Source organism: Halichoerus grypus, chromosome X (genome assembly GCF_964656455.1).
Source record: "Halichoerus grypus chromosome X, mHalGry1.hap1.1, whole genome shotgun sequence".
Lineage (NCBI taxonomy): Eukaryota > Metazoa > Chordata > Mammalia > Carnivora > Phocidae > Halichoerus > Halichoerus grypus.
This window is the reverse complement of record NC_135727.1, coordinates 96,543,860-96,555,527: the sequence shown is the minus strand read 5'-3', so window position 1 is coordinate 96,555,527 and position 11,668 is coordinate 96,543,860. Positions and strand designations below refer to the sequence as shown.

General features: G+C 44.4%; 1 protein-coding gene across 3 annotated transcripts in view; it reads left to right on the top strand.

The window, feature by feature from the left end:
- Window positions 1-5,861: 5,861 nt before the first annotated feature.
- DDX3X (DEAD-box helicase 3 X-linked) overlaps window positions 5,862-11,668 on the top strand; it is a 28,390-nt gene continuing 22,583 nt past the window's right edge. For 2 of the 3 annotated variants that reach the window (XM_078063966.1, XM_078063965.1), the window contains exons 1-3: window positions 5,863-6,029; window positions 9,051-9,108; window positions 10,858-10,905. In XM_078063966.1, coding sequence (XP_077920092.1) covers window positions 5,985-6,029; window positions 9,051-9,108; window positions 10,858-10,905 — 151 coding nt within the window. In that variant the 5' untranslated portion in view covers window positions 5,863-5,984. Of the gene's footprint in view, window positions 6,030-9,050; window positions 9,109-10,857; window positions 10,906-11,668 lie in introns of all 3 variants that reach the window. The other variant, XM_078063967.1, reaches the window with a different exon arrangement.

Sequence of the window (11,668 nt, the reverse complement as noted above, 5' to 3'; positions counted from 1 at the left end):
CTACTAATAGCTTACTGTTGACCAGAGGCCTTTCCGACAACATAAACAGTTAATACATTTAATATGCTTTATGTATTACATACTGTATTTTTACAACAAAGTAAGTTAGAGAAAAGAAAACATTATTAAGAAAATCATAAGGAAGGGGAGCCTGGCTGGCTCAGTCAGTAGAGCATGTTCCTTGATCTCAGGGTCGTGAGGTCAAGCCCCATGTTGGGCATAAAGCTTACTTAAAAAAAAAACCATAAGGAAAAGAAAATACATTTACGGGGTACTGTACTGTAAAAAAAACCATGAATAAATGGCCCGCGCAGTTCAAACCCTGTTGTTCAAGGGTTAACTGTACTGTAAATTAGCTGGCAGGGGAAGCTAATCTGCTTTATTGGGAGCCCGAAACAAACAGAAACTCAAAAAGGCTATTACACTTTAAAACATAAAAGGAGACTCAGTGGGCACTGCTTTTACCTCCACACCTGGCAATTATCCTGATTACAGGGGAGTTCCGCCCTCTTCGAACTTTATTCCTTGCCCACAGTAAAGGGAAGTATGGGTCAGTTGGACCCAGGAGACCTTTCCTCTGGACCTTGCAGAAAAACTACTGGTAATCATAAGGTTCACTAAAGGCTCTGAGGTTTCTAGCTCTCAGCATCCCTTTTCTACCGCTTTTCTTCAAGCCACAAAATAGCCTGATTATCTTTCTGCAAGGTTTTAGGTTACTTGGGCACATTATTTCTTTGTACCACAATAATGTGATTTCAGTTTATTTCAGTCTCAGAGAATGGTGATGGAATTTACTTAAAACCATTTGCGGAAGCAAAATAATGGATTTAGACCCCTTAACGTGCCCCGCATTACAACTTGCCCGGGGCGGGCATTTGCACTAATTACTCATCATCAAACATCTATGGGGCAGTCCTAGGGTGTGACGAGTTCCCTGTCATCTGTGGGCTCACACACGACCGCAGTACAACACGGTGAATGTTAACGGTGGCTTAAGTGGCCCGGTGCCAGAGCAACTCACTCTGCCGAGGGAGTTGAGACAATGCGCAGACAGCCAAGTGTATGTGTACATGTATCTACCATGTACTAATCTCTCACTCCTTGCAAAGCATTTTCATGCACTAGCCCTTGAATCCCAACCACCTTTTGAGACAGAAACTATTTTTTTAATTTATTTTTTTTTAGTAATCACTACACCCAATGTGGGGCTGGAAGCCATGACCCCAAGATCAAGAGTCGCACGCTCTCCCGACTGAGCCAGCGAGTCTGAATTGCCGGTTCAAGGATCTGCAGTTTCTAGGGTTTTGTCTGCTTGGCTGCCTCCAGGGATTGGGGGATGGAGGGGGGGGGGTGCAAATACTATATTTGCTTCAATAGGGGCCATCAACTTAAGAATGTCTGGGAATGTAAGGAGGTGAGAATGCAAAAATGTTTCCCTGGTTTCAGCTTTTCCTAACCCTTTTTAGGTCACTTCAAATAAAATTTGCAAATGACTGCCCTGTGGAGAAGACATGCAAATGACTGCTTAGTGGAAAAGTCCTTTGGAGTGCTATGAAAGTTGGCTCATTGAGCTACCTCAAGTGTGTACATCATTCTTTTTCAGAGTGAAAGTGTTTAAAGACAAAGCTTTGTGTGTTTCCCTGCTTCCTTTCCAATTTGATATTCCAATTACAACATATTGATTAACAAAACACCCTGGTGGTTTGAACTGAGTATGCCTATGAGCAGGGGTTCATTGAAAGTAGGAAACTGCTGTATATTTTAATTCTTTTGGGTACTCCCATGGTAGCACCCTGTACATTGGCTCTACTGAAAAGTAAAATAAAGCCCAGAGCCAGGGATATCAGTACATCCTATTGTTGCTACACGCAGTTTGAACTGTCAGAACTATTACCTTTTGAATCTGTTTACCCTGGTGTATATATATATTTTTTCTTCAGATTCTTGTTTATTTAAATAACTAGTGTTTATACTAGATAGCCTGAAAGATGGTTTTTTCTTAGTGATTTTTATTTATTTATTTTTTAAAGATTTTATTATTTATTTATTTATTTATTTGACAGAGAGAGACACAGCGAGAGAGGGAACACAAGCAGGGGGAGTGGGAGAGGGAGAAGCAGGCTTACCGCCGAGCAGGGAGCCCAACGCGGGGCTCGATCCCAGGACCCCGGGATCACGACCCGAGCCGAAGGCAGACGCTTAACGACTGAGCCATCCAGGTGCCCCTTCTTAGTGATTTTTAAAGAAATATTATTAGTGGATTATAGAGGGGGGTTATATAACTAAGAAATGTCTTTCTTTAGTGAAAGACTTCTGATAAATCAATATATGTCAAGAAGAATTCTATACACTAGAAAATGATGTATCAGACCTTCTGAATTTCTTTAGAAAATTTGGGTTTATATTTTCCTGTTTTTAATCGTAGTTAAACTGTGATACCTTTGACATGAATTATTTGCACTTATAGGTTTGGAATACCTAAGGTATATGTAGGACAAGCTCTAGGCAAAACCATGAAACAGGTAAAATTCAACAACACTCGACAGTTATGTCTTTGTTTTCAGCAGTCTAGGTACTGTGGATGCTCCTAGCTCCAGATTTTTCTACGTATCTCCCGTCTGGTCCCCAACTTTTCTTTATCCCATCTCTTTGCCTTAGGATTCTTTTTTTTTTTTTAAAGATTTTATTTATTTATTTGACAGAGAGAGACAGCGAGAGAGGGAACACAAGCAGGGGGAGTGGGAGAGGGAGAAGCAGGCTTCCCGCGGAGAAGGGAGCCCGATGTGGGGCTCGATCCCAGGATCCCGGGATCATGACCTGAGCTGAAGGCAGACGCTTAACGACTGAGCCACCCAGGCGCCCCTGCCTTAGGATTCTGATCTCTACTCAACCTAGAGGTTGTTTTTTTTTTTTTGTTAGAAAAGTTTATTTTTATTAAGAGCTTGTTAAGAGCATCTTTTGAAAATAGTGAACATATAAACAAATCTGTAACATCCAATCATTCCTGAATTCCTAGAAAAATGTAAAATTCTGTAAGTTTTCTTTATAGGTACATACCCTGGTGTGTATTAAAAGGAAACTGAGGGTTGCCTGAGTGGCTCAGTCGGTTAAGCGTCAGCTTTGGGCTCAGGTCATGATCCTGGGGTCCTGGAATCAGGATCCAGCCCCGCATCTGGCTCCCTGCTCAGCGGGGAGTCTGCCTCTCCCTCACCATCTGCCTCTCCCCCAGCTCATGCACTCTCTCTCTCTCAAAAATAAATAAATGAAATCTTAAAAAATAATAATAAATAAAAGGAAACTGAAGCCAAACCAAGCAGAAACACCTCACCAAGGCTCTGTGAGAATTCATGAATCTCAGGGCTGAAAAGGACCCTAATGGTCATTAAGCTTAATGGTTCTCAAGGGGGCATTGTGGGTATCTGTATTTTTGGATGTCACAATGACCAGCATGACTACTGGCGTTTAGTGAACCAGGAATCTAGATGTTTTACTATGTTGGTCAGTCCTATGCTGCAAAGAATTGATCCAATGGACACTCATGTAAGTGAAAAACGAGTTCATCATGATATAAAGCCTGGAACACTATTTTACATATAAACAAAAATATTTTTGCCCAGTTTCGATGTACACTGAATTCTCTACAAATGGTAATACTGCAACAATTGAGAGACGATCATTTTGTTTTGTTTCAAACATTACCAAGAGTTTATCATTTTAGAAAAGGTCACCAATGGCAACGCTGCTCTTAGAATCCCTTGAGTTGCATTTGTTGACTGTACTGGGCAGGTGTCTATCATCACTTAGTGTTGTTGAACGGGAGCATTCACATATTAAAGTACACTGTTTTACAGGGCGCCTGGGTGGCTCAGTCGTTAAGCGTCTGCCTTCGGCTCAGGTCATGATCCCAGGGTCCTGGGATCGAGCCCCGCATCGGACTCCCTGCTCCGCGGGAAGCCTGCTTCTCCCTCTCCCATTCCCCCTGCTTGTATTCCCTCTCTCGCTGTGTCTCTCTCTGTCAAATAAATAAATAAAATTAAAAAAAAAAAATAAATAAAGTACACTGTTTTATTATAATCATTTTGTTTTTATTCTACAGTTAGGTCACGTTTTTTGAAATTGTGTTGTCAGATTTAGATTATATTATCTATGATTTGTTATTTCAGCATGGTTAAAGGCGGCGTTAACAAACGGTTGTCATAAAAAGAAATTGGGTCTTTTACAGGGTTATGTAGTCCAGTCAACTCCTTATATAGATGAGGAAATGGAAACCCAAAGCAGTTAAGCAACTTGCCAGGTCACAAGTGTTATATTATCTCCTATCTCCTTAGAATTTCGGTTTCAATTTTAAAAATCGGAAAGGGAGAGAAGCTACGTGGTAATTTATGCGATGAGCACTAGCTATTTGAATTCTGGCTGCAGAAGACCCTTTGAGGGATGGTGGAAAACCCTGTGTATTATTTAATTCTGTCAGTCTGAAGGTTAGAAGAGAGGAGGAAAAGCATTTCTAAGAACCACGTATGCGCGGCTGCTCACTTAAAGCCAGGGATCTACTAGTCAATACATTTTCTTCTATATAAGGGCCTGTGGCACTTAAGCAAGAACTAGGGGTGGCCTGCTTCGGAGGGGTCCACAAGAACGGGTTCCTCCGACGGCAGAAACCCATTTCCTCCCATTTCTCATCCACTGTAGTGGCCTGAGGGTCACCCCCACCCCAAGCCGATAACGCCGTGGCACTTCCGCAGGTCCTGACTGCGCCCAGCTACAAACACTGCCGACTCTCTAGGAGAGCCGTTTGCAAACCCCAGGGTCCCCTAGCTTTGGGAGAAGCAGCAGAGCACCGGAGGCCACCGGCCCTGAGTCGCTAAGCGCCCCGCGGGAGGAAACTAGGGGCCTAATGTAGCCGTTGTTCCCACGGAGGGCCGGGGTCCCGGGAGGGCACACAAGCACTGGCTCAGGTTCAGCGCTTGATTGTCTCATTGTTTCCTCACCCCGGGGGGCGGGGGCGCGCGCAGGAGCGCTCTCGCGTCGCAGGGCGAAACAGGAGGGACTATTGCGTTCCTAGGCGGCGGCCCCGCTGCCTAGGCAACCGCGCAGTTAAGGGTCCGGCCACCAGCACTTGTCCCCAGATCCCCTCCGCTACCCCCACCCCCTCCCCACCACCATTCCTCCCTCCTTCCTCCTCCTTCCCCCCCTCCTCCTTCCCCCCCTCCTTTTCCCTTTCTATCCTCCTCTACCCCTCTTCCCTCTCCCCCCACCCCCCCGCCTTCCGAGCACTCAATTATGGCCAAGGTTTCCAGCTCCACAAAATGGCCACCGCGATCAACACCTGCGGTCACGTGACCCGCCGTCCTCCGGGCTTCGGGCTTTTTTTTTTGCCTAACTCCGTTTTCGGGGAGGCTGCCCGCGAAAGAACGAGGGCTTATTAGTTCGAAGAAATCTACCGACATCCCCAAGTCGGAGGACTGACAGAAACTAGAACGAGTGCTCGGTTGAAAAGAACAGCAAAAACTGAGAGCACAGGGAGAAAACGGGGGAAGAGGCCTAGGTCAAATTTTAAGACCTCCTCGCAGGCGGAAAACGGGACCCAACGAGTTATCGCGAGATCTCAAGATCTCAAAGACAGGCTAGGGTATTAGCGAAGAACAAGGGAACTGAAGCTCAAGCGAACTAGGACAGATTTGGCGCTCTGAGGGCCAAGGTAGGACAACCAGCCAGGGACGGGACTGACTAGGAAATCACGCGAGGTTTGGACTAAATGAGCGCGCAGTAGCTAGGCAGAAGTCACAGCGGCAGGAGATGGGCGGGTGTGAGAGGGAGGGCCTACGTCTTACGTGCTGACGTAGCAGCCTTTCGAGTGGGTATATTAGATCGGTAGCCGCGCCGTGAGTTCCAGAGCCGCAGTTCTCCGGTGAGAGAGCCTTCGCGGTGAATCAAACACAGTCGCTCAGCAGAGGAAGACTCCGAGTTCTCGGTACTCTTCAGGGATGAGTCATGTGGCGGTGGAAAATGCGCTCGGGCTGGACCAGCAGGTGAGCTGCAAGGAGTCTACCGGGGTGGTTGCTGACCTAACTTAGCTTATGGCGCAGCGCTAACTGGCACTCTTAGTTCCCATTTCCTGGGTGCCTCGAGCTGGCTAGTGTCAGTGTTTCGGGGCTGTGGAAGAACGGGGAGGTGGCAGGAATGCTGGTTATGGCCGTCGCTCGGGCCGGGGCTCCGGCTTGGCCCGCGGTATTGTCCCCGGGCCGAGCACAATGGCGGCTTTTGTGTGTGCGTGCGCAGGCGGGTGGAGGGGGAGGGGGTGCGCGCGCTCTCGCGGGGACGCGCACGCGCAAACCTCGACTGGTTAGTGACCCATGGGTGGTGTGTGTTGGGGGGGGTGCGCGGCGTAGCGCTGCGCGATTGGGGACCCCTTTGGCCTCTAGGGCTTTCGACTGCGCGCGCGGCCTGGATTCCTGTCCCAGAGACCCGGCGGCGTTGGTGTGTGTGCGTGCGCGCGCGCGCAGCGGCATTTGTGTGTGTGTGTGTGTGAGAGTGTGTGTGTGTGAGAGTGAGCAGAGGGACGCGGCCCTGGAATGTGGGAGGGGGTGGCGCGGGGGGTGGCCTGCGCTCGGGGTAATGGCGGCGGCCTTCTTTGTGTGGGGCTGGGCGGCGCTGGGGCCCACTAGCGGGAGAGAGCGGGCCCCCGGCCGGCGAGGGCCTGGAAAGGAGCATGGAATGGACATCTTATTCCTCCCGGGCTTCCTTCCGCAGGCTTTTTCGCTCCAGCCCGTTTTCCGCAGGGGCCATCGTACGGTGGGTGCCGCGGCCGCGGAGGCCGCGTTTCCGGAGTGGAAAGTTTTGTGACGCAGAAGATTCGGAGAGGAGTGGGGGGAAGGGGAGGGAGTAATGGTCTCTGCGTGCGCGGTGGCGCTGGGTTTTAGATAGAGATTAGAACGCGGCGGAGAGACATCAGGGAGGTTAGGGACCTGGAGTGGCCCCTTTTCCTTCCTTGCTCAAGATAGTTTCGAGTGTGGCGATTTAGCGAGGGCCGCGCGTTGTTTTAGGTGGTACCACGGGTTGTATGACCATTCCCGTGTTTGTGACGTTTGATCCAGGAATCGGCCGGAGGAAAAATACCCGGAATGTAGCTTGGGGGAAATAAACACTGTTGTTGACTTGTTGCTGCCTGTGCAGTGAAATTGTGAAATAGGTCAGATCTCCAGGTCTGTCATCTTAACCGGAATCCCCTCTTCTAAGGCTTTGGGGGTAGATTAGAGGAGGACGTGTGATCTGAGCGAGGAGGAGGGGTTATGGGCTTCGGTGGCAGGAAGTCTGCATCCCTTTGCAACTGAAGCAACGTGCTTCCGATAAGCTTTTAGGTGGGATGTTTGGATCCTTTAAACTTCTTACCACGAACGCCAGAAAAATCCTGAAACGAAGTTTAGTGACACAAATTGATAGTAGATTTTAATGTAGTCGTGTGTAATATAATTTTAGAGATTTAATGATCTGTTTCTTTGGGAGCATCCCCCCATTAATGAATCAATTACATCCTCCATATTGCTGACAGGTCATATGTTGAATGAAGCACATAGAGTATCTTGTCAAGAGCACTGGCTATCCCCAGTTTTAACATTTTCTGTATAGGTGGAGCCGTTTTAAAAAGATTATAGGCAGGAATGAAGCAATGTAATCCTAACATTTTATAGTAGTCTTTAACGTGCTCTTTATCGTTCCTGTTGCCCAGTGTAAAATTAACAAAACTTGTAACACAAGTGCAAAAGGAGTTTTTGTTCCTGTCGCACTTGAAAGAATCAGTCTGTTAACAGAAAGCATGGCAGCGTTTTTGCTAATACAAACTATGGAAGCGAGGTGCCTGAAAGTCTTACCATACTTACTTACTTTTTAAGATTTAGCATCTGCTTCCAGTTTTCAGTGACTCCATTGATGATGCTTGCAATTTGACAGTATCAATCTTGAACTTTTAACAGAAGACTTATGTCATCTTTGCAAACAGGTGGCATCAGTACTATGTGATTTGGTGTTTTGTGGCTTTCTTAAAAAAATAAACTTTTTTTTTTTTTTTTTTTTGACACGTGTAGTTTTTTCCCCCCCGGTATTGCTTGCAAGTAGTTTCTGGTTAGTCATAAAAGAATGAGAAAACATAGCAGGTCTTTTTGTAGAATGTTGAGGTTTTGAGTTCCAGTGTAAGGGGATGAGTAGAAATGGAGATTAAAGGTAGTGAAATGTGTTCAACAAGAAAGTGTTGAATATCACTTGTGCTATTTATGTCCAAAGTCTTCTGAACTTAATCTGGATCTTGAAAATGGGAGAGTTGTTCTTAAGAGTGCTACCCTAATTAAAAATACTTGTGCAGCATTTAGGGATAAAAGAACTAAGAAATGGTCAGTTAAAATTTTGTTCTGTTTTTCAGGTGTGCTCTGTAGGCTTAAAATAATTCCAAGTAGGAAGTTGGTGGCATTGGAAACATTTGTCAAATATGATTGGAGTAAAGATGAATCCATTGCCTCGCTGACATTTTAAAATACTTTCTTGGGGGGGCGCCTGGGTGGCTCAGTCGGTTAAGTGGCTGCCTACGGCTCAGTTCATGATCCTGGGGTCCTGGGATCGAGCCCCACGTCCGGCTCCCTGCTCAGCAGAGAGCCTGCTTCTCCCTCTCCCTCTGCCTGCCACTCTGCCTACTTGTGCTCTATTTCTTTGTCAAATAAATAAATAAAATCTTTAAAAAAAAAAAAAAACTTTCTTGGGGCTTTTACTATGGAAAATGTTACAGGGGGAAATTCATTTTTAATGGAATGACTTAAATTTGGATCCAGTTTCTACCGGATAACGTTAGCATCCTGGTGTGCTGCTTTCCATAGTATAAACAGTTAGTGCTATTTTGGGTTTGCTTAGAATTTTACAGTCTTCAGAGCGCATTCTTAGTTCATATTCTCATTAAGAGTTTCACATCAGCCCTACGAAGCAGGCAGGGCAACTAGTGCTATTCAGTGCTGGAGGGCAGAACTGGTTTTCTCTAGTGTGCTAACCACTTAACTCTTTTCTCCTAGTTTGCTGGCCTAGACCTGAACTCTTCCGATAATCAGAGTGGAGGAAGTACAGCAAGCAGTAAGTAAACCATTTTATGAATTTCTTGAATATTAGAGTTTTAATAACTTTATGTTTCATTGGACTTACTTAAAGCTTAAGAATTCCCCTCCACTTTTTACTGTGGAAAGAATTATATAATCAGTGTGTTCTTAGAATTATGTAGTGTAATTAGTAATTTATCTAAAGTTTTGTGGCCTTTTGGTAATAAAAGGGACTTTTTTTTTTTGAGTAAAAATCATTAAAAAGAACTTGATACAAACAAATTATCTTTGGAAGTGTTTATGTTCATTATGAATCTTGAGCCCAGCTTAGAGGTGGTGGGAATGTGTTTATCCCTATTCGAGTGAATTTACCAGAATTAAATTCAGTAAAGGGAACATACACATGCTACAGCTAACCCTTTCCTGTGAAGAACATGAGATTTACAAGGTTATACTGAATCTTGAGGTGGTGGTTAGGATTGTAAATGCTGAATTGCATTGTTCTTTTCAAAAGAAGTTAGATAAAAGCTATATTTCATTTTATTTTTTCAGTTTTTGTTTTTGCTTTTTTGAGACTTGTTACAGATTAGTATTGAGGTGTAGGTGGTTTATTATTTGGCAGTAGACTTGCTTCAGTTTTCTTCAGGTCAGGTCTCTTCCTATTAAACCACCCCAAGAAAAGGAGGGGGGAAATGGGTACAGGCTGTAGGGTGTGAAAGCATTTTTTTTCAAGCACTGTGTTAGGTAGTAAAGGATGTGGCCTCATTTTTAGGCAAGAAGGGCCTCGCTGGGCACAAAGTTAACGTATTTTTTATAATCTACTTTATTTGCCATGGTAAAGATCTTTTAAGGGTTGGTCATTCCTTTTTTTTAAGATTGATTTATTTGACAGAGAGAGACACAGCGAGAGAGGGAACACAGCAGGGGGAGTGGGAGAGGGAGAAGCAGGCTTCCCGCCGAGCAGGGAGCCGAATGCAGGGCTCGATCCCAGGACCCTGGGATCCTGACCTGAGCCGGAGGCAGACGCTTAACGACTGAGCCACCCAGGCGGCCCTAAGGGTTGGTCATCCTAATTAGAGATATTTAATATTTAATTCAACCCAAAAGTGGAAAGGAAAGTTAAGTTGTAGATTCATTAGTAATAAAGCAGGTTGATTTTCCTTTACTTGGTAGATACACATTATTTGCTTTTGTTTCTCATCCATTGTCTAGGCTATATTCTTGCCTGCCTACAGAACAAGTCGACTATAGACTCAGCAAGCCCCAAGTTAAAACTCTCAGTTCCTTGAAATCCTTTCGCCTTTGCAGTTTTTCCTTAATGTGTATCGTCTATTTTTTGGAACTTACCAGGATGGAAACAAAAATGTCTCTCAATGTCTAATTCCATGATTTATTACATAGTAGTCTGTGAGGTTATAATACTTAGGTTGTTAACCGTGTCTGCTTATGACCTTTCTCTGAAATAATAGCAGCCCCCTTTAAAAAGTTGTGTTACACTAACCACTAGTGACAAGTTATATTTATTTGTGGATTTCAGTGATTAGGTTCTGAGTCAAATTTTTATTTACCAAACTTTTCCTCCTCCCCCTCCCTTTTTTAAGTTCTTAAAAAGCAATACCCATTTAAAGTAAAAGTAGATTCATTTTCCCCCCTCTCAATTTCCAAGTAAGAGACTAGAAGGTTGGATACTAAAATTTTTTTCCAGGACCATTTTTTAATTGCACAAATTTTCGTGAAAAGCTTTAACTTGAAGTTTTGGCATTTACTTTTATATTCTTTCTTTTAGAGGGGCGCTATATTCCTCCTCACTTAAGGAACAGAGAAGCTACTAAAGGTAAGTCAACAACTTAGTAGACCTAATTCTTTGTGTTTAGAAGTCGGAGCCTAGGGAAAAATGAGGCACTTTGGGAAGTCCGTAAACATTGTGCTCTCCTGTGCCTGTCAGAATTGGTTCAAATATTAGGAAATTATTATAAATTATTATATATTTCACTTTGGGAAAACTCATCTACAGTCACGCAGTGCAAAATTCTATTTCCTCCGTTGGATTTTCTGTGGCCAAGGGCATGGCTTTGTACAATTTTACTAGTGTTGTACTTTGTGATTTGTGTTTGTAATCATTCACATCATGATTTCAAATTGAAAAAGGTGAGTAGGCACCCTACTATGTAAACCAAATTGCATGGTTGATAACCCAGTTATTTCTGTTTTGCAGAGCTGTCAAAAGAAAGATGGGTTATTGCAGAATAGATAACAGATTATAAACCGATTGTAGCATTGGGCATGCTCCCAGTAAATTGGGAGTGATCCTCTGGTTTCATCTCCTTGCCCTTAACTGCTTCATTTGAAAGGATTCGTCTAAAATGTATCACAACACCTGGTCTTTTCTGATTGTGTTTGTAATGTAGTGATAACTAGTACATACTTCATTATGGGACCATTGTTTGGGTGCTGTATATTCCATAAAATAGGTGATCTGAGATTTGGAGGCAAAGTGAAGGTTTGGAAAACTATTTAAAGGTTAAGAAGATGATAAAGAAGGCGGAAGGGTGGAGAAGCCCACAGAATCCTGTGGTTTGCTGTCGTTCCTCCATATG